General features: G+C 41.3%; 2 protein-coding genes across 4 annotated transcripts in view; one reads left to right on the plus strand and one right to left on the minus strand.

Moving 5' to 3' along the window:
- LOC117267122 (b(0,+)-type amino acid transporter 1) overlaps positions 1-11,330 on the plus strand; it is a 36,733-nt gene extending 25,403 nt beyond the window's left edge. For 2 of the 3 annotated variants that reach the window (XM_033642799.2, XM_078174975.1), the window contains exons 2-6: positions 9,148-9,281; positions 9,975-10,104; positions 10,183-10,307; positions 10,417-10,504; positions 10,606-11,330. In XM_033642799.2, the coding sequence (XP_033498690.1) occupies positions 9,148-9,281; positions 9,975-10,104; positions 10,183-10,307; positions 10,417-10,504; positions 10,606-10,836 (708 nt within the window). In that variant the 3' untranslated portion in view covers positions 10,837-11,330. Of the gene's footprint in view, positions 1-3,351; positions 5,871-9,147; positions 9,282-9,974; positions 10,105-10,182; positions 10,308-10,416; positions 10,505-10,605 lie in introns of those variants that run through there. The other variant, XM_033642798.2, reaches the window with a different exon arrangement.
- A 1,464-nt stretch (positions 11,331-12,794) lies between these two features.
- On the minus strand, positions 12,795-20,203 carry adprs (ADP-ribosylserine hydrolase). The gene is made up of 6 exons (XM_033642042.2): positions 19,866-20,203; positions 18,693-18,789; positions 18,317-18,524; positions 15,006-15,193; positions 14,697-14,797; positions 12,795-13,657 (listed from the first exon to the last, which is right to left on the minus strand). The coding sequence occupies exons 1-6, from the start codon at positions 20,050-20,052 to the stop codon at positions 13,269-13,271; spliced, it is 1,170 nt and encodes a 389-aa protein (XP_033497933.1). The 5' UTR covers positions 20,053-20,203; the 3' UTR covers positions 12,795-13,268.
- Positions 20,204-22,378: the final 2,175 nt, after the last annotated feature.

Genomic DNA, 22,378 nt, shown 5'->3' on the forward strand with positions numbered 1-22,378 from the left:
AGCCCAAGTATCTGTTGTTCTTATGATCGTCATCATGTCAATTAAGCCATATCATATCATAACAACAGGTTTGCCAGACCTTGCTCAAGTGTGACAGGGTAATTTCAGGTACCTGGTGGACAGCTGTTAATCTACAGCCAGCACAATATTGCGCAGTACATGTCTTGTATCCACTGACCTACGGAGTCACTTACGGAGACACTAGCAGTCAAACAATGGAGAGAGACACGCAGAGAGTCAATCTGAAGAGGGAAGTGGGGATTATAGGAGTTGTATCATTCATTGCCGACGTCAGTATAGGATCTGGGATTTTCATTTCCCCCCAGTTCGTGATGTCCTTTAGTGGCAGCCCCGGGGCCAGCTTTGTTATATGGACTTGCTGTGGGTTGATAACCATGCTGGCGGGACTCTGCTATGCTGAACTGGGCACAGTCATACCAGAGTCTGGAGGAGAGTTTATCTACATTCTGCGGATGGCAGGACAAGTGGTGGCCTTTATGTTCCAGGAGTAAGAGTTTCACTGTTTGTTGTTTTCATAATTACCTTGTACGCTCAACAAGTTCCTTAAATTACTTTATGGTTTGCCATAAATTACAAAGATCTAATGATCACCTGTGACAAATGAAAAGTTGAGAGATAATATACTTGGGCAATAAGCAATGCAGTCTTACAGAATGGGTCAGTTTAAATGACAGAGGTTACCAATTTACCAGTCACAGTAAGATACCAGAATTACATATTGTAAAGTGATTAGAATCTTGCGAGAAGAACTGTATACAGATAAAATATTGCCTCCAGTGGCGCACAGTTAGTTAGTTGTCTTGGCATAGCTTGTCAGGAACACTTTAAAGTTAGGCTTAATTTGGGCAAGGGAACAACTATTATTTATTGGCAATGTTTTAAACTAACCTATATATACTTTAACAGCAAAATCGAATTCCTTAAATTCAGTTATGGCTTTTGGTTTTGGTGTGCCAGCCCAAGATTTTCAGTGGCCCTATCTGGCCAACACAAGGAAAAATGTCTGGGGTGGTCACTGCTGACTACGGCCTCTTAATCAGTCGCTGTTTGGCTACAAATCATTCTCGGAGGTGCCTTTATGAGCTCTCTGGAGGTTGGGACTTGATGTCTTACGTCTAAATTACATGGGACACGGTTGCAGTGTGACAAGTTTGCCACAGCATGCCTGCAGCAGAGTGCATCCATTATAATCAAGTGAAGCTGCTACACTGACCATGGAAGCTGTGCTTGCCCGTGCGGAATCAGGGACATGGTAGACAGCAAACTGGATATCATTTTAGTGGACAAGAGCAGGATGGTAGAATTAGTTGAGGCCAGCTTAAAGCAATTCTGCGAAAATCTTAGCAAAAGGTTTTTAAAAAGATAGATGTAAAAGCGGAAGCGGAGTGGAAAAGCCCAAGTATCTGTTGTTCTTATGATCGTCATCATGTCAATTAAGCCATATCATATCATAAAAACAGGTTTGCCAGACCTTGCTCAAGTGTGACAGGGTAATTTCAGGTACCTGGTGGACAGCTGTTAATCTACAGCCAGCACAATATTGCGCAGTACATGTCTTGTATCCACTGACCTACGGAGTCACTTACGGAGACACTAGCAGTCAAACAATGGAGAGAGACACGCAGAGAGTCAATCTGAAGAGAGAAGTGGGGATTATAGGAGCTGTATCATTCATTGCCAACGTCAGTATAGGATCTGGGATTTTCATTTCCCCCCAGTTCGTGATGTCCTTTAGTGGCAGCCCCGGGGCCAGCTTTGTTATATGGACTTGCTGTGGGTTGATAACCATGCTGGCGGGACTCTGCTATGCTGAACTGGGCACAGTCATACCAGAGTCTGGAGGAGAGTTTATCTACATTCTGCGGATGGCAGGACAAGTGGTGGCCTTTATGTTCCAGGAGTAAGAGTTTCACTGTTTGTTGTTTTCATAATTACCTTGTACGCTCAACAAGTTCCTTAAATTACTTTATGGTTTGCCATAAATTCCAAAGATCTAATGATCACCTGTGACAAATGAAAAGTTGAGAGATAATATACTTAGGCAATAAGCAATGCAGTCTTACAGAATGGGTCAGTTTAAATGACAGAGGTTACCAATTTACCAGTCACAGTAAGATACCAGAATTACATATTGTAAAGTGATTAGAATCTTGCGAGAAGAACTGTATACAGATAAAATATTGCCTCCAGTGGCGCACAGTTAGTTAGTTGTCTTGGCATAGCTTGTCAGGAACACTTTAAAGTTAGGCTTAATTTGGGCAAGGGAATCAACTATTATTTATTGGCAATGTTTTAAACTAACCTATATATACTTTAACAGCAAAATCGAATTCCTTAAATTCAGTTATGGCTTTTGGTTTTGGTGTGCCAGCCCAAGATTTTCAGTGGCCCTATCTGGCCAACACAAGGAAAAATGTCTGGGGTGGTCACTGCTGACTACGGCCTCTTAATCAGTCACTGTTTGGCTACAAATCATTCTCGGAGGTGCCTTTATGAGCTCTCTGGAGGTTGGGACTTGATGTCTTACGTCTAAATTACATGGGACACGGTTGCAGTGTGACAAGTTTGCCACAGCATGCCTGCAGCAGAGTGCATCCATTATAATCAAGTGAAGCTGCTACACTGACCATGGAAGCTGTGCTTGCCCGTGCGGAATCAGGGACATGGTAGACAGCAAACTGGATATCATTTTAGTGGACAAGAGCAGGATGGTAGAATTAGTTGAGGCCAGCTTAAAGCAATTCTGCGAAAATCTTAGCAAAAGGTTTTTAAAAAGATAGATGTAAAAGCGGAAGCGGAGTGGAAAAGCCCAAGTATCTGTTGTTCTTATGATCGTCATCATGTCAATTAAGCCATATCATATCATAAAAACAGGTTTGCCAGACCTTGCTCAAGTGTGACAGGGTAATTTCAGGTACCTGGTGGACAGCTGTTAATCTACAGCCAGCACAATATTGCGCAGTACATGTCTTGTATCCACTGACCTACGGAGTCACTTACGGAGACACTAGCAGTCAAACAATGGAGAGAGACACGTAGAGAGTCAATCTGAAGAGGGAAGTGGGGATTATAGGAGCTGTATCATTCATTGCCGACGTCAGTATAGGATCTGGGATTTTCATTTCCCCCCAGTTCGTGATGTCCTTTAGTGGCAGCCCCGGGGCCAGCTTTGTTATATGGACTCGCTGTGGGTTGATAACCATGCTGGCGGGACTCTGCTATGCTGAACTGGGCACAGTCATACCAGAGTCTGGAGGAGAGTTTATCTACATTCTGCGGATGGCAGGACAAGTGGTGGCCTTTATGTTCCAGGAGTAAGAGTTTCACTGTTTGTTGTTTTCATAATTACCTTGTACGCTCAACAAGTTCCTTAAATTACTTTATGGTTTGCCATAAATTACAAAGATCTAATGATCACCTGTGACAAATGAAAAGTTGAGAGATAATATACTTGGGCAATAAGCAATGCAGTCTTACAGAATGGGTCAGTTTAAATGACAAAGGTTACCAATTTACCAGTCACAGTAAGATACCAGAATTATATATTGTAAAGTGATTAGAATCTTGCAAGAAGAACTGTATACAGATAAAATATTGCCTCCAGTGGCACCCCCTCTTGTGTTATCAGACAGTTAGTTGTCTTGGCATAGCTTGTCAGGAACACTTTAAAGTTAGGCTTAATTTGGGCAAGGGAACAACTATTATTTATTGGCAAAGTTTTAAACTAACCTATATGTACTTTAACAGCAAAATCGAATTCCTTAAATTCAGTTATGGCTTTTGGTTTTGGTGTGCCAGCCCAAGATTTTCAGTGGCTCTATCTGGCCAACACAAGGAAAAATGTCTGGGGTGGTCACTGCTGACTACGGCCTCTTTATCAGTCACTGTTTGGCTACAAATCATTCTCAGAGGTGCTTTTATGAGCTCTCTGGAGGTTGGGACTTGATGTCTTACATCTAAGATACATGGGACACGGTTGCAGTGTGACAAGTCTGCTGCAGCATGCCTGCAGCAGAGTGCATCCATTATAATCAAGTGAAGCTGCTACACTGACCATGGAAGCTGTGCTTGCCCGTGCAGGCATAGTGCTGCTTAATTTTACCCGGCTTTTCTATTTATTTTTGTTGGCAGTGATGCAGGTGTTATGCTGCATTCACATGGAATCAGGCACACGGTAGACAGCAAACCAGATATCATTTTAGTGGACAAGAGCGGGGTGGTAGAATTAGGTGAGGCCAGCAGAGAATTAACCACAGATACATAGATACCAGAGGCTACAATAACATTTCCCTCACAGAGTGGTTGGTCTCACAGTCTTGGTAGTGTAAGGAACTTTGCATCCAGAGGGAAGCTGAAGTAGAACCATTGCTCCATCCTTCTGAGGGGAGCCAGTAGAATAGTATTTTTCATATGTGTCACGAACTAATGAATAACAGCAGATCTCCTGGTGTCATAAACATATCAGCATAGAATTTACAGTACTATAATATGGCAATTCATTATAATTATTTTTTCACTAGAGGCCTTAAGTAATATGTTGTAATATGTCATTCCTTGTTTATTATTTATGTATTAGTATTTGTCACATGCATGTATTTATTTCTTTCCCTGAAAATAGAGGTCCAAACCAGACCTCTTGCATTTGAAAGGAAGAAGGAGCATTAAAATTCTTAAGCAAAAACAGGCATTTGGGTTATATTTCAAGTCTGACAAACCATTCCAAATAATCAGACTGTGAGAACTGAAATCAACAGGAACATATTTTAAGATTGTCCTTGCCCTGTTAATACTTAAGACAAGCAATATAATCTTGCAAGCAGTACTTTCAGGATTTCTTGCATTAGGTTTGCAAATTCAACCTACTTGTTTACACGGACCCCTAAAAATGTTCTTACCAGTGGTTTGAACACAAACCTATATCAAATAAACTTTGGTGTGTAAAGGGAAAAAATAATTGTCTTTAAAGAGAATGCAACTGGAAGTAATGAGCAAAGTCAAAGCCACACCACGCCTTGGTTTAGTGGCTGTTGAAGGCCAGGGTACTTTCATCTGCTGTTTTGACCAGTGCAGTTAATCTACAGCCAGTTCTGGGTATGTGCGTGTCCAGCATCCACTGTGAATGCCTTTGAGGAAGCAGCAGGTCTCAAACAATGGAGAGTGACACACAGAGACTGAATCTGAAGAGGGAAGTGGGGATTATAGGAGCTGTATCATTCATTGCTGGAACCATGATGGGATCTGGGATTTTCATATCCCCCCAGTATGTGCTGTCTACTATTGGCAGCCCCGGGGCCAGCTTTATCATATGGACTTGCTGTGGATTGATAGCCATGCTGGGGGGTCTCTGCTACAATGAACTGGGCACAGTCATACCAGAGTCTGGAGCAGAATATATCTACATTCTGCGGACGGTAGGAAAAGTGGTGGCCTTTATGTTTGTCACCAGCTTTGTCATTGTAATGAGGCCTGCCAGTGCTACAGGAATTGCTCTGAGTTTTGCTGAATATGTCGTGGCCCCCTTTTACAGTGGCTGCACGACTCCACAAGTGGTGTTGAAGTTGGTGGCAGCAGGAGCTATCATTGTGCTGGCCATAGTTAACTGTATGAGCGTACGCTTGGCCACCGCCATCCAGGTGGGCTCCATGGTAATAAAATTGCTGGTACTGGCAGTGATCATATTAGGAGGTGTTGTGAAGCTTTTCCAAGGACACACCGAGAACTTTGATAACTCTTTTGAGGGAACAAATGCTGATGTCAGCTCCATTGGCATTGCTTTCTATCAAGGCTTGTGGTCCTATGATGGTTGGAACACTCTGAATTATCTAACTGAGGAGCTGAAACATCCAGAGGTAAGAGTTTCACTGTTTCTATTGATGAGTTCTAAAAATACAATCATGCTGTTAGAAATTGAGAGATTATACTTATGCAATCAATTGTGTGATCTACTAAGACTGTACATCTACAATCAAGAAAATACTTTTTTTGTCATTCATTGTTTATTGATTTTTTTTGAGGCATACAATTATTCATTAAACAAAACAAGACATTCACTTTTGCCAGGTGCACCCTGGCCTCATCTTTTCCTTAGAACAGAAATTTAATATTAACCTGTTATCGCAGCGTTAACAAGTCACATAAATAAAAAAAAGGCTTGACGCTAAATTTCGCAAAGCTGTCATGACTGTTTGATACACCAATAATCATCTGATTATCTGATAAGGGATTGCACAAGATAAGATTTGTGTTTGGAATCAAAAGCGGGATATACTGTTTACTACTACAGCGAATTTGAAATAGAAATTAAGTTACACATTGACCAATATTTATTGTCTCTTAACCAGGATGACAATCTGTCTGAGATGTGTAACTTACAGTCTACAGGTTCTTTATCTGGTTGTTCCCTCTGTGAGGGTGATAACAGTGACAGTGTTTTTATCACCATCTCTCTGATTCACGTGACTGTGGTGGACGAAGAACCTGAAGCCCTGAAAATCTTGGTGGGAAATTGGGTTGAACACCAGTGTAGCACTAGAATCAGGAACAAGGATCAGATCTGGTATTTTCATGTCCCCAGTTTGCATTGGCCTATGTGGAAAGCCCTGGAGAAAGTACGGTGATCTGCTCTCTCTCGGTAGATGTAGATATGTTTGTGGTGCTGTCCAGTAACGAGATTGGGACAGTCATTTAATCTGAAAGTCGAGAATGCATTAAAGTGCACTCAGTGCTCTTTGAGAACTCAAGGGATGACTTGTGATCAAGGACTTAGCTGTGACAATTTGTCACTGAGGAGCTGAAGACACCAGAGGTGAAACTATAAAGAGCTGGATTGTCTGTGTGCGCTTAACTGAGTAAAAGATAGCATTATCTTTTTCCCCAAATACAATAGTCCCTCACGTCACCAGACCAATGATACCTCGTTAAATATTACGCAGGACAAAGCTGCCTCAAGGTGTGATTGTTTGCTGCAGTGGTGTTCTTATCTAACTGACAAAGCTGTGTGCTTGTCAGTGATGTTATCATGTGCATGTGTGTATTTTTATGGAGAAAAAGTGGGCCACATAGGTTTTCAATCGCTGCAGACTTTTGTAGATGGATGTTAGGTAGTTATTTTTTATTTACTAGATGTTTGTAGATCTGGACTGTGTTTTTATGACCGAAAATTCTAATGGATAACTTAATACTACGCTGATTGTTTCGGGCTAAAGGCCAGTATGTGGTCTACACCTGCTAAAAGTTAAGGCAATCATTTTCCAAGAAGACATTTAATTGTAAACATCCTTCGTCATAGAACGTGTGAATGCTTATGCATCAACACGCTGAAGTGCACTAGCCAGTTATACTAAGTAATGACATGCAATGTCACCATAACCTTGTGGTTATGGTGGGAATTTGGGTTTTCAAAAGAAATGTCCTGTAAATCATTTCCCTTTTTTATGATTGTTGAATTTTTTGCTAGATAACACTTAGATGTAAACCCTATGGTAGTTCACACAGAGTCACTGGCTTCAGTTGAGCCGGCAGGAGAAAAGAAGAGCAACAGGCATGTGTAGACGATTACTAAGAGGCTGCAGAACCTTAATAGAGCTCATTTAAATCACTTTTGTTGTGGCTTTACAAACTTAATTTCTTATACTGTTGCCTCATTTGAAAATATTAAAAAAAATGTTGGTGAGGAAAGCAGAAAATAGTGTCAGTGTCAGTAAATGTATACAACCTGCAAACGCAGTTTGGCTCCAGATGTTTACAACACTTCATGTATGGTAGGGGAGGCCAAACTACGGCCTGCGGGCCAACTGGGGCCTGCTGCATGTTTATAAATGGCCCACAGGGATTTTTAGAAAGAAATTACAAAATGGCTTGAGCATATTTCTCATAAATTGCACTGTATGTATATTGTACACCCTAGTAAACACAATGTCGCTGTCATGTTGAAATACAACTGCTATTGAGCCCTGTCTTTGCACTTCTTAATTTGAACACTAGATGTCGTTAGTTCACCTACAATGATTGATCACTTGTCGATAAAAAACATGGCTACGGATATGAAAGGACAGAAGATAGATTAATACTTTTTGTAATATGTGGGCACTAATAAACTACCGTGATGTCAAATGTTGAACGGTTTAGTCGTAATGTGTAGTAATTTTGATAAAAAATCAAGGCTGAAAACCAGTATCAAAAGCCCATGACCTTTGATCCCTCAGACAGTCCTGCATTAAAAACTGACATGATACAGGATATTACTACATGGGCTCAGGAACAATTTTGAAAACCATCGTCGGTAAAGTGAACACCATATATCAACAACATCCAGAAATGGTGCTGACTTCACTGGGCCTGAGCTCATCTGAGATGGACAGACACAAAGAAGAAAAGTGTGCTGTGGTCTGACGAGTCCACATTTCAGATTGTTTTTGGAAAATCATGGACGTTGTGTCCTCTGGGCTAAAGAGGAAAAGGACTATCCAGATTGTTACCAGTGCAAAGTTCAAAGCCAGCATCTGTGATGGTATGGGGGTGTGTTAGTGTCCGTTGCATCATGGGTAACTTTTACATCTGTGAAGGCACCGTGAATGCTGAAAGGTACATACAGGTTTTGGAGCAACATATGCTGCCATCCAGATGACATATTTTCCAGGGAAGTCCCTGCGTATTCCAGCAAGACACTGGCAAGCCACATTCTGCACGTTATAATGGAGAGTCCCGGACCGCTGAGCAACTGAAGTTGTATATCAAGCACAAATGGAAAAGAAATTCACTTTCAAAACTTCAACAATCAGCGTCCAAACATGTTCCTGTTCCAACTTGATTGGAAAGTATTGCAGGCATCAAATTCAGAATGAGTGCACATTTACAAAAACACTAAATTTAATCAGTTGGAACATCATATATATAGTCTTTGTACTGTATTCAGTTAAATAAAGGTCACAAAGGACTTACAAATCATTGCAGTCTGATTTTATTCATGTTTTACAAAGTGTCTCAACGTTTTTGGAATCAGGGTTGTACTTTGGAGTGACTCCTGGCTCAGTCCATTATACCAGAGTCAGTATTAAAGCTATCCATCATGCAAGCTGGTACAGATTGACCTGAACATAAAAATTATATTGCCTTTTTTTCTTCCAGGTGAATCTCCCCAGGGCGGTTGTGATAGCCATTTCTCTGGTGACTGGCTTATATCTGCTGGTGAATCTGAGCTACCTGACGGTAATGACGCCAAAAGAGCTCATGTCCTCCAGCGCTGTAGCAGTAACCTGGGGGTAAGACAGCACCTGTATACATACAGTATTGAGGTAGACAGGTCCAGACTGGTAGTTTGACTTGCTGTTCCTGGTGTTAAAACGGCAAATTTTTAAAGTAGCATGAAATGAGTACTCCATCGATTTAACACTGCTCTCCCGTGACACTGCCGGACTCACAATTTTGTTTGGAAAAAAAAAATCTAAATCCATTCACCTGAACCAGAGATGGTCTTTTTTATTTCTCATGTCAGAACCTTGCACCCCACAGTTTGGTTGGGGAATTGAGTGTGTAATGTTAGTAGTGGCTAATGCAGCCTCTAGCCTGAAACAGAGATTAGGAGAACAGATTTCACACAGCTCCCTCTGGAGCCACAAATAGCGACATACAACCTCTTTTATATATGCTGTAGAGACCTGTAAACAGACTTTGATGTGTCAAATCAGTGGAGTTCCCCCTTATTACCCTGGCTTTTAATTAACTCTGTCATCAACCTGGTGGAAAAGCATGTCAGCAGAGCTTACCATTCATATATTAGACAAAAATGACATGTACTTTACTTGAATACAGGAGAGTTCAGAAATCAATGAGAAATTTAGAATTTTGAAAAATCTCTACTGTATCTAAGCTCTGTGTTGTATAGCAGGTGGCTTTTGAAACTTGGGAGGGTTGCTGTTGCAGCTTTTGTGAGAACACCAACCTTTTTTCCACAGGAATAAAGTGTTAGGAAGCTGGGGATGGATCATGTCTGTGGCTGCAGCATTGTCTGCTTTTGGTTCACTGAATGGGACATTCTTCAGTGGTGGCCGTGTGTGCTTTGTGGCTGCCAGGGAAGGACACATGGTGAGAATCTTTACTTAGCATGTTCAGCATTAGACGTTTGTTGGAAGGCTTACTCACAGACTTGTGCTTGCTTTGTAGCCAGATATTCTGGCCATGGCTCACGTCCACAGGCTGACTCCATCTCCAGCTCTGATCTTCACCACTGTTGTCTCTCTGCTGGTGCTGATCCCTGGAGACTTCCAAAGTATTGTCAACTTCTTCAGGTGAAATATGTGTCTGCTTTGCATGTTTTTAATGTTGACATTTCTTCCTTAATACTTGTATAAAGAATGCTTGTGTTTGTCTCACTGTCTTCTTCACTGCTGTTGTCAGTTTCACTGCCTGGTTCTTCTACGGCATCACCCTGTCTGGACTTCTTTATCTTAAAATTAAGAAGCCGGAGCTCCCCAGGCCGTACAAGGTCAGTGTCACACACACAGCCACTCTTGAAACACTAACATTTGTCTTTTTGTTAACACGGCATGAGAATCGCCATGTCCCTGTCTCTCCCTCTCTCTACAGGTTCCCATTATCCTCCCCATACTGGTCATCATTGTGGCCACATTCCTCGTGCTGGCACCCATCATAGACGATCCTCAGATTGAATATCTCTATGTGACTTTATTTATCTTAAGTGGAGCAATTGTCTACATCCCCTTCATCCATTACAAGCTCTGCCCAGGACTGCTGACCAAGTTAACAGTGTTCCTGCAGCTGTTCTTAGAGGTCGCCCCTGCAGAGAAAAACCTGTGATTTGGGCAGAAGGAAATGTTGTACTTCCAGTTTGTTTGTTTGCTTGTGCTTTTTAACTGCACCCACCTTTTTTTTGCCAGTGACACAAATGAAAATTTTCAGTTTACATTTAGTAGCCATTTTGTGTTACCTCCCAATTGGTCAGCACTTTTGACTTTTGAATTTTAGCCATCAGATACACACTGTTTTATTTGCTGATGTTCATAGTCGTTTTAGAGAGCACATTTGAAAAGAAATATAACTGAGAAGTAAATCTGTCATGTCAATATATTGCCAAAAATGTAATATGACTATTTTATAAATCTTTAAATTATGTTTGCTGTGCAACAGTAGGTGGCTGGACAGAGTATGCACTTGTACAACTGAAGATTCCTGTTATTGTTTGTTTTTGAAATTTCCATTTCAGTTTATAATAAATGTTTATTTGCAAAATGTTCCAGATGAAAGATGCATATAAAAAATATTTTACATGAATAAACTTTTTTTTAACCTAATATCTTTTCTTAAATGATACAGTATTTTGATTTTGGGGAGTAAGAGGAGTTGTCACTGACAGACACCTGCACAAGATATAAATACTGGCAAACAAACTGATACCAGAGTGAGAAAGCGCACCATAAACTAAATGCTGCAGTGAGGTTAGCCACAACATCGCAGCTCTGAGTTGCATGAAACAAAAACAACGAAAGAATCAAACTGCAGCATCCTTTGTCATTCGTCATAGTTTTAAAGAACTATGTGTGATTTTAACATGATACATCAAAAACTTTGCTCTGGAAAATGGCGTAGCTGCGTTCCGCATCTCATACTTTTTCTTTTTACTTTTAGTAGGTGCTGCAGCTGCCCTTAAGAAATACATACTGTTGCATGCAGTATGCACACAATCAGGACATACTGGTTTGACTTAACATTACGCCCTGAACTTTGACCTTCTTGCACATATATCTGTGACCTTGGAGATAAAACAAAGCACCATTCACCGAGCTCACCAGAGACAGAGGTCAACCTGGAGAGCTCTGCTGTTGTTACTTTGCAATGTAGTTTTAATTTTTAAATTACAACTGCATACACTGTAGATTCTATAATATTTTCACAACAGTAAAATTACACTTGCATTTCTTTATTTTTTATAGTTGTGTCCTTTTGTTGTTGGTAATCTCTGAATATTTTGTCTACTTAGACAATTAATATTCTATTATTACTTCTGGCTGGTCATCAGTCAAATGAATGCATTCATTGGTCATTGCAGCTTTTGAGCTGTCAGCAAGTTGTCATCTGTCTGCGGCTCAGTCCATGTGACTCATCTTATACTGCAGAGAACTGTGGGTCAGAATAAGCATGCTGGCTTGCATACGGCAAAATGCAACCGAATGCAGGGGCGCATCCTGGTATTTTGGCATACTGCATCTGACAAACTATGTATTGGGACATATTAAATATTTTTCTGGCATACTATATAATATAGCAGTATGGATATTTGAATGCACAGTATATAAAACAATCTTTCAGCAGCTACTGGATGGATGGTCATCAGTTTGTACAGACATTTATGGTCAGGGTCAAGACTTTGGTGATCACCAGGAGGTTGACATTTTTGGGACATACTTTGTCTATATAGCCATTATTATCTCCCTCCAAATTAACTGTTATAATTGAAGAGTTTTATTTTAAATATTTTGGTTTCATATGCCTCAGCTGCTCAGTGCTATTTAGCAAATGTTAGCATGCTAACCCACAAAGCTAAGAAGGTGGACATGGTACACATTAAACCTGTGAACATCAGCATGTTAGTGTGTCAACAATAGCATTTAGCTTAGTGTGCCGCTGTGGCTATGACTGTAGACTTGCTTGTTTATCTAATACTAGTAGTCTCGATTAGTAATGACATTTGAATGCAGCTGATCCTACTGAAACAAATTCTTAAATCTTAAATTCAAAATAAACACTCATACAGGTTATGAATTTAAAAAAAAAAAGAGTTTATTAAATAATTTTTATCCACCAAAAGGATAAAACAAGACACGGCCAATTCATAGTGTAGCTTTCACATGACAAAGGATTGTTCAACACAAAATATGTTCAACACAAAATTGGAAAGAGCGGAGAGGGGAGAGAGATGTGTGTGTGTATGAATACACAGACCAAATTTATCACACAGTCAATATAATCTGTCTCATTACACTTGGTGCCTCTGGTTCGTTCAGCTTCATTTTTCTGTCACCTAACAAATTCAGCTTTTTTATGTTTTTGCTTGGAGGGTCTCAGAAAATAATGAGCTGTTTTGACGAGTAAAATAATGTTGCAATGTTGAAATAGCTTCTCAGTTAACCGACACAGCCTGAAAAACAAAAAGGTATTTACTTGGTGTGAGTGTGTAAATTGTATGTGTGTGTATTCAAGAGTCCTTTCGCCAAACTCCAGTTGAAGACTCGCTAATCCCCAGTCTTCTTCTCTGTGCCGTTAGAAGCATTTGACCGGCTTTCAGATGCGTCTTCGCTGCTCTGCTCCCCTGTCCCACTGCTGCCTCCCTGTGATGACTGGTGGTACAGCATGTGAAGCCGCTCTGCGTTCATGTCTGCATCCTCTGCACCCTCGCAGCACTTTATCCACATCTGAGGAATAGCCTCGATGCCATAGTGGGCCCCAGCGATGGCCCCTGCCATGCAGGCTATGGTGTCTGTGTCCCCTCCCAGGGCCAGGCTGTATGCTATTGTCCTCTCCAGGCCGCCGTAGCTCTCTGGAAGACATTCTCTGGGCTGCAGGCAGTGGAGGACGCAGAAGATGGCAGTGGGGACTGAGTGGAGCGCCGCAATGCCGTTACCTGGATGGAAAGACAGGAAATGTTGAGTGATAAGAAATCAGGAAAACAAACTGGAGTAGAATCTGGTAGAGGCAAAATGAGACAAAAATACAGTGGCCCTGAGAGCACAATGCAGAGCATGTGCAAATATATCGACATAAGCAAATGAAGAAACATCTTCACAAATTTGACAAAACGTGTGGAGCATTTAGAGAACAACACCAACTTAACAACATACGAAAGCATCAGTTCGACGACATGCAGCATTTTAAAAAAGCACTGCAAGAGGCTCACAACATAATGGCGAAGATGTTTCTTGATTTGTTTGTGGTGTGTTTATTTGCATGTATTTTCATAATATGCAATGTGTTAAGCTCTCATGGCCACCGTACAAAAATGTTAAATTAATATAGCGGAGTTCAGTGAGGCTGGAACACAGAGGACAGATCTATCACCCCTTATATGTTCTGTGTCCAAATGTGAAGCCTAAATTTTCAAAAAATAAAATCTTTAATTCAATAAGAGCAGCAAGAGGTAAATATCAAAATAATTTTTTCAAGATCTCTTAGGAGGACATGGAATTCCAGCCTACTGTTGGATATAGGTAAAATTATAAGTGAGTTAGTGAATTAGTCAGCCATGAGAAACTTATGATTATCGTTGAAGTGAGCACTAATTCACTTGTTCTAGCTTCTTGAATATGATCATTTGGTGGTTTTCTTGACCTGCTATGATAGAAGACTGAATATTTTGTGGTCTTGGACTGTTGCCTGGACAAAACAAGCAATCTGAAACAGTCAGCTTCGGCTATGGGAAACTGTGACGGGCATTTTTCTCCTAATTTCAGACAGAAACATTTATCGAGAAAAGATTATAACATGATAAAAATTCCCACTGCTTGCAGCCATAGAGAGTAATGAAAATAGAACACTGTGCGTATTAAAATATATGTTTTGTAAACAGTCAGTGGAGGAACCAAAAGGATGGATGGATGATAAAAAAGCTTTGTAAAAACCTCAATGTAAAGTCAAGATAAAGTCAAAGGTAAACAGATACTGACCCAGTTCAGAAATGACCTCCTCTATGCTGACCTTGCTCCTGTCCATCAGGTCTCTCACTCTGTGGAGGCGCTCACAGAACGGTTTCTCTGCTTCCTTTAGGCTGGAGAGAAACGACATGTTAAAGGAAGATTGACACTAAAATACAGCACATTTTATATTCTTCTTTATACCTCTAAAAATCTTCCATATTTCCTGCAGTGAACCCCAAACATCACACTGCAGCTCTGACCTCCTCAGACAGACATCACTAGTTCAGATCTGTGCTAAAGCAGCCGTAGAGGAGGAGAATTGAATCATGTAGTACTCACATTCTGGCATCGTTGCGTGCAGCCTCGTCGCCCTCAACTTCCTCCATCTCTGTAATTAGCCTGCTGATAAACTGCTGGGGCAGGTCTAACGCCCCTTGCAGGGAGAGGTGCACAGCTAATGCCTGCAGCACTGCCCCATTATAACCCAGAGAGCAGGAGTGGGTCAACATGGCACCCAGACGGGCAAACTGCAGAGAAAGAAAGAGAATGAAATCAGACCAACTCTGCACCAACAAGATAGTGGATCTTGCAGTGTGACCCTGTGTGTTTCATTGTCAGTCATAATTAGGACAAAATACACAGAAGGTGCAGGTGAACACGGTTTCCAGCGAAATAAGCATTACTTTGTTGTTTTTTGTGATGAGTTAACAAATAAATTCAATCAACCTCATCTTTAGACACTTGTCTGGTTGGTAGCTGATCACAGACGAACCACAATAACACCCATGACATTTTAGTAAGCTAACCACAATGTCAATCTCATTCTGTATATAAACACTGCTACATACAGTACTCAAAGTCCGCAGGCTGAATACATTGACTGAATTCACTGAGTTGCTTCTTCATAAGCTATATCTCAAAGTCAAAGATTAAAATTAAAGAAAAGACCATTTACTGCAGAGATTTAAGGAAGAGTTCACCCCAAAATTGAAAATGCATATTTTTCCTCTTACCTGTATTGCTATTTGTCAATTTAGATTGCTTTGGTGTGACTAGCCAAGTTTTTGGAGATATCTGCCGTAGAGATGTCTGCCTTCTCTCAAATACAGTGGTGGAAAAAAGTTTTTGGACACCCCATGCATTTGTGAAATATTGCACTAAGAATCACTCTTAGGTCTTCAAGTGCAATTTCTTTTAGTACAGTCACAGCCAAAATACTAAATAAATCCTAAAAAAAAACATTAAAAACTTAAAATTGATTGGTTCCATAAAAATACATAAGAAATTTTGAGTATTGGGTCATTTTGGTACCAGTGATGAAGGTCGTTCTTTTTATTAAAAGACACAATTTTTGTTGCCAAGTTTCGTGTCTACATAAAGCCAGCACATTTGAAAGTTCTTCAGACACAAAAATGGCTAAAACAAGGAACCTAACGCAGGAAACACGCCTGAAGATAAAGATTCTCAGCCAGGAAGGGTACAGCTGCCGCCAGATAGCCAGGAAGTGCAGAGGCAGTCCTTCAGCAGTTGGATACACTCTGCAGAAATACAGACGAACCAACAGCTTGGAAGACAAACCAAGATCTGGGCGTCCAAGGGTTTCTTCAGCAAGAAATGACCACATCCTGATCCGCATGTGCAGGCAAAACCGCCGAATGACATCACAGGAGCTTCAGCAGCAGTGGTCAAACCAAACTGGTGTCCAGTGTTCCACCCGCACTGTACGTGGCCGACTTTTAGATCATGGCTTAAGGTCCTACAAGGCTATCAAGAAGCCCCTGATCAATGAGAGACAGAGGTTAGCCCGGCGTCGTTGGGCCCAGGCACACAAGAACTGGACAGCCAGGAATTGGAAGAAGATTTTGTGGTCAGATGAGTCCAGTTTCCAGCTTTATCTTCCTCCTACTAATGTGAGGGTACGCAGAAGGCCAGGCGAAGCATTATCTCCAGCATGTACAGTACCTACTGTCAAGCATGGTGGAGGCAGTATCATGGTTTGGGGATGCATGAGTGCTGCTGGTGTTGGTCATCTCACTGTCTGTGATGGCACATTGAACTCTACCAAGTATTGTACCATTCTCGAAACCCACATGCTCCCTTCTGCGCGTGCACTGTTCTGTCGAGGTAAAAACTGGATGTTTCAACAAGATAATGCCCCTTGCCACACATCCAAGGCCAGTAGAACTTGGCTGCAGGAGCACAGTATCCAGGTCATAGAGTGGCCAGCTCAATCCCCGGACATGAGCCCCATTGAAAATCTGTGGTGAATTATCAAAAGGTCTGTTTCAAAGCATAAACCAAAGAATTTAGAAGAATTAAAAGCAGTAATTCAAGAAGAATGGGACAAGATTACCCCTCAACAGTGTGAAAGGCTCGTGGGGAACATGCCAGCCAGGATTAGAGCTCTACTACGTGCCAATGGCAGGTCTACTAAATATTAATTTGATGATGTGATGGTTTATTTATTTTTTGTTCAATTTTGAACACATTCTCTGTTATTTGTTGACTTTGATACCGACAATGTTGAGAACTGACATATTGAAACTGTCAAGAATTTAGTTTTGTTAATTTTTCTTGTAAACAATAAACAAAAAAATATAATTTGTATTTGTTTGTATCTGTCTAATGCAGCCACACCTTTTGAAACACAAAAAAGATTTTTCCACAAATATTTCATGATAATATTTGAGATTGTGTAAAATTTTAAGGGTGTCCGAAAACTTTTTTCCACCACTGTATAATGGAACTAGATGCTGCGCAAGCTCACCTAGCATCACTGAGCTAGCGAGCATTACAGCTCAGCCGAGGAGGATGCCATCAGTGTTAACATATTGTGCTGTCACAAGCCTCTCGTCCATGAGTAGATGCATGCTCCCTTCTGGATGGTGATACGGTTGCCAGGTGTACTTTGGTAGAAAGGAAATAGCTCCTACATGAAATTGCTCACAACAAGGTCTGTGGATTATATTGAGTAACCGGGTCATGATTTCTGGAAAGAGACATTGCTGTGAGTTTTTTTAATATCTTTTTTATTTATTTAAGCACTACAAGCAAAGTGCCATCTAGTTTTCTTATATTTGAGAAAGGGCAGACATCTCTACAGCCAATATCTCCACCACTCAGCAACTCACAAAATTTGCACTTTAGATTTTGAAGTGAACTGTCCCTTTAAGACTCAAGTCACATAACTTGAACTTAAATCTGACCTCCATCACTTTATTTATTTGAGACTTGATTTATGAAGAGAATTAATTCAAATCTGTACTTGATTTGGAAATCTCTGTTCTGAGACTTGACTTAGACCAAACCTTCATGTTAATTTCAACTTGACTACAGTATTTTTGTGCAAGTATTAGAGATTTGTCTTTTAACTTCATGAAAATAAGCACGGAATTTAGAGGATGTTTCTCACTTGTGCCAAAGTTTTTTTAATTTAAACTCGAGACTTTACTTGAGACATGTGTCAAATGGTAAGTAAGGACTCTAGCGTAGTTTACTTGGTTACACAACAGATGAAACTTTAATGAAACTAGCTCAGGCACACTACAGAGTTAGAAGTTTAAGATAAATCAGTTCATAAAATATGCTATGTCTCAATGTGCGCATCACCAAAAATGTGATTTTTGCCCAAAATGCTGCCCTCTGCTCACCCTTTTAACATCAACAGGATCGGGAAAAGCCAGTGCGAAGGGGGCCGCCCTCATGGCTCCTCCGTTCCCGAAGGAGCCTCGACCATTGAACTGGTCCCTGGCTGGCTGGAACACATCACTGAGCTGAGGAGAGGACAGCTTCTTCAACACCTGGATCACTCCAGAACCATAACCACGACCTGGGGACGTACTGTACTCCTTGGCAAACCTACAGGGGTGTGACACCATGGCTTAAATTTGTGTGTGTGTGTGTGTGTGTGTGTGTGTGTGTGTGTGTGCTACCTTCAGTTTTTTTTAGACAATATTTACACAGCAATAATACACTTAAACTCAACATGAAAGATATTAGTGTCAGCAGCAGTGTGCATTCGTATACCTGCGAGCCATGTCCTGCTCGTCAAAGCCGGTTCGGGTGAGTAGAGACTGGACCACACAACGCGCCATTGCCGTGTCATCACTGTACTCGAGAATACCTAACACACACACATCAACACTGTATAATGCACAAGAACATTTTGCATCTCATATCAGCATTAATTTAATTATAATTTCAGCCCTGACTATAAACTTTAAAAAAAAACCCAAAAAACAATCCATCCATTTTTGGTGACTTGTAAAATAAAGTGTGTTGGACACATTTTCTCAAATGGAAAGTGAAGCTCGATTTTCTCCTTTATAAATGGAGTATTTTGGGTTTGTGGACACCATTCTGAGTCAGGGGCATTGTAGTTTGTTTGCAATTTTTTATTTCTAAGTAATTAATGCCATAACTAAATTTTTAAAAATTTTAAATTTTAAAATTGTCCAGATAAGTCAGCTGAGAGACTGAACTTTGTTAAAAAATGTGGAGGCTCTCTAAGGCCTTTTTCATGCCTGTCAAAAAGTGCAAAATGCTTTAGTTTGCCCCTGCACTAGGCTCCATCACTAAACACGAGTTGTATGGTGCGTAAAAAAATAAAAAAGAAAGGGAATTTCTTTCAATTCAATAAGGTGCATGAGAGAGACACATGGATTGGTGGGTGGAGGTCCACAGAGACTGCTTTTGCACAGGGCCCAGAGTTTGGTGTGACGCCACTGTTCTGGGTATCAATCATTGATGCTGCTGGGAGAAGTTTGTCCTCTGCCATGATACCTTTTCATGGTTGGGTTTAAGAAAAATGCAGGGAATTCTGCCAGAAAGGCCTCTTTGGCAGAATGCCATGAAGGTTAACGTCTCCCATGTCCATGACTGAGGGTTTTACTGTACATTATGTTAGGATAAATGCATGTCATTCATTCAGGATGAATGCATGATCTTTAAGTGTTGGTAACCCCCCTATGCAACACTTCACTGACCCACACTATTGCTCCAATTTAACATCAAGATCTAAGTAATGGCAGACTAGTAGTGAATACACAGTCCTAGTGAATAGGTGTTGGTATGAGTAAGGTGCACAGTAGGTCTGGGGTCAGCAGGGAGCCATGTGTCTCCCCCACTGCCATCAGAGCCATCCTGTAATATGCATTTCCTTTATTGTGGACTGATATGAAATCTCATCCTCTCACTAACCATTCCCTTTGGTCTCGTCGTCCAGGCTGCTCAGATGCTGCAGCACACTCTCCATGGGAACCTCCTCCGCTCCTTCAAACTCTCCCCCGACACAATCTCCCAGCACAGCGGCGACCAGCGCTCCCCTAAACCGGGACAAAGACGCCGGGCCCCCCGCTGCCACCGCTCTCGCTGCAGTCATTGCCATTCATCCGCCGGTGAAGAGACTTCAACCTACGCCGAAAAAACGCTCCGCTGGTCGGCCGACCAGACTGTCAGACAAGGAGAGGATACGCAGGAAGCGACAAGAACAACAATTGTCTGGTGGACTCCCCCTCTCTGCTGCTTCCTGAAAACGTTCTGACGGCTGTTTGACCCCGATGACAAGTTCGGCTGAGCGCACATAGAAATACATTTACATAGAGTGGACTTTCACTGAAAGACAGCCTACAGCCTGCTCTGGTTAATCTGTTTCGAAGTCATGCGTTAAATACCGTAATGGATACAATTAATGCGACCAACGTTATGAAAACAGGTCACTGCTGGTGCCTGAGAATGAGCAGATATCTGCGTATGAATGCAGATCTGACGGTAACGGAAGGCTAGTATTTTTTTTCTATGCTGGCGAGGGCATGACCCGCCCTACTTTTCCTTACTCTGCCTCTGATTGGATTACCCTGATATTCTCCCTTAACTCTAACCAATCCCACTGCTGCTGACCGAATCTAACCAATCAAAACAGCGAAGACAACTAGTACTAGCCAATCAGAGGCAGAGTAGGCGGGTCGTGCGTCATCGATACTGAAAGCGTTCTGGTTTCCATTTGTAGTCCATTTGTAGTCCGTGTAGATTTAACCAATCACATTTGAGCGGGCTTTGGGTGCATGCAAGTAAACAGTCCGTGTGGAGAGCAAAGGAGGCGGAACGCATTGGATGTGACACAATCACGGAACCCCTGAACTGTCGTCTGACAAAGATTTATGTTGTTATTAGCTTTTTAAAAAATTGATTTGTATTCATACATGCAGATATTTGTGTCTATCACCAGCAGATTCTGCTTTCATGCTGCTAAAGACTACTGTAGCGTGCTCTCCTCATACAGTAAAGGCTGGTCAATGTTTAGTGTCAGATTCATGCGTGTGGTACGCTGCAGCCTATCCCCTATGAATACAGGTTAAAAAAAAAACCCAAGTCTACATGCTCTGTGTATGTAGAGTGATCACCAAAAACTGAGTAGCAAAACTAAATGAACAGACCATCTCTTATTTCCACTTTCTTCCCACACTGAATTGCCTAGTCCTGATCATCAGTGTCACTATTATGTTATAGCATTTCCTTCCTCCACAGTGTCATCTCCACTGGCTACTGAGAGTAGATTAGTAGGGGTCCAACAGACCCAGCCAACCCAGCCCAGTCCACCTATATCTGAGGCAGCACCACAGGCACATGCTGCTTTCATGCTGCCAAAGGCTCCTGTAGCATGGTCTCCTTATACAGTTAAGGTTGGTCTCAGCGTTTATGCCAACCCTTTGGTCACTGCTGTAACAGCTGTCACTTGGCCTTAACACCCTTGTCCACTGTGTCATCTCCACTGGCTGCTGTGAGTAGATTATCTGGGGACAAACAGGCCCATGCTGCCAAATGCTACAGTAGAACATACAGCGAAGGTTCGTCTTCTTTGGTAATCTCTATAAAAAGATGTTAAAATTTCAACAGACCGATAGCTGATGGGGTGCAAGATTATTAAAGCTTTAAGTGGGACCTCAGTAGATGTGATGTTGGAACCCATTAAAATGTTTATGTTGTCAAGTTTGAAATGGTCTATAGCCACACATTTGCTAAGATCACCCTCTGCTGAATAGGAGCTGTGACCCTGACAGGATGAGATGCGTGTCTTACCACTGATTTTGATCTGGCAGTCATTGATTAGATGGATCCAGAATGTAGAATGGTGAAACTGAAGACAGCTTAGAGGGCAGTGTCTTCTCTTCTTATTCTCTGGGCCTTATTCCAAATTGCACTTTAAGCATTTTGTCCAAATGGTGTTCACTCCGGTGAATGCTCACATGCATTTTCAACACTTCACTGGAGGCACAAGTACCAGCCTGTTTCAAGACTTCCAGCCTTATCCTCGTCTCCCAAAACACAAACACGGCAGGATAAATGACTACATACCTGTCGCCCTGACCTCTATATTCAGGAAGTCTTATTTTTTGATTTGTAATGTTTACCTTGTACAAAGACATATGTTAACAACATCATATAGTATCTATATTATATCACACTTTGTACATTTTTTTTCACTTACACTAAGTCAAACAATGGAAACCCACTTTGTTGTCCAGAATAACATATTTTAGGAGAACTTGTGTCATGTATAGGTTATGAGGTCTTTTGAGTGGCTTGTCCTGTTCCACCTCAAAATTATCATCAGCCCACTCCTGGATCCCCTGCATATCTGTAGAGGACACAGTCAACATGGCCCTCCATTTAATTTTTTAGAATCCTCAGAAACCTACACCAGGGTCCTGTCT

Source organism: Epinephelus lanceolatus, chromosome 15 (assembly GCF_041903045.1).
Source record: "Epinephelus lanceolatus isolate andai-2023 chromosome 15, ASM4190304v1, whole genome shotgun sequence".
Classification (NCBI taxonomy): domain Eukaryota; kingdom Metazoa; phylum Chordata; class Actinopteri; order Perciformes; family Serranidae; genus Epinephelus; species Epinephelus lanceolatus.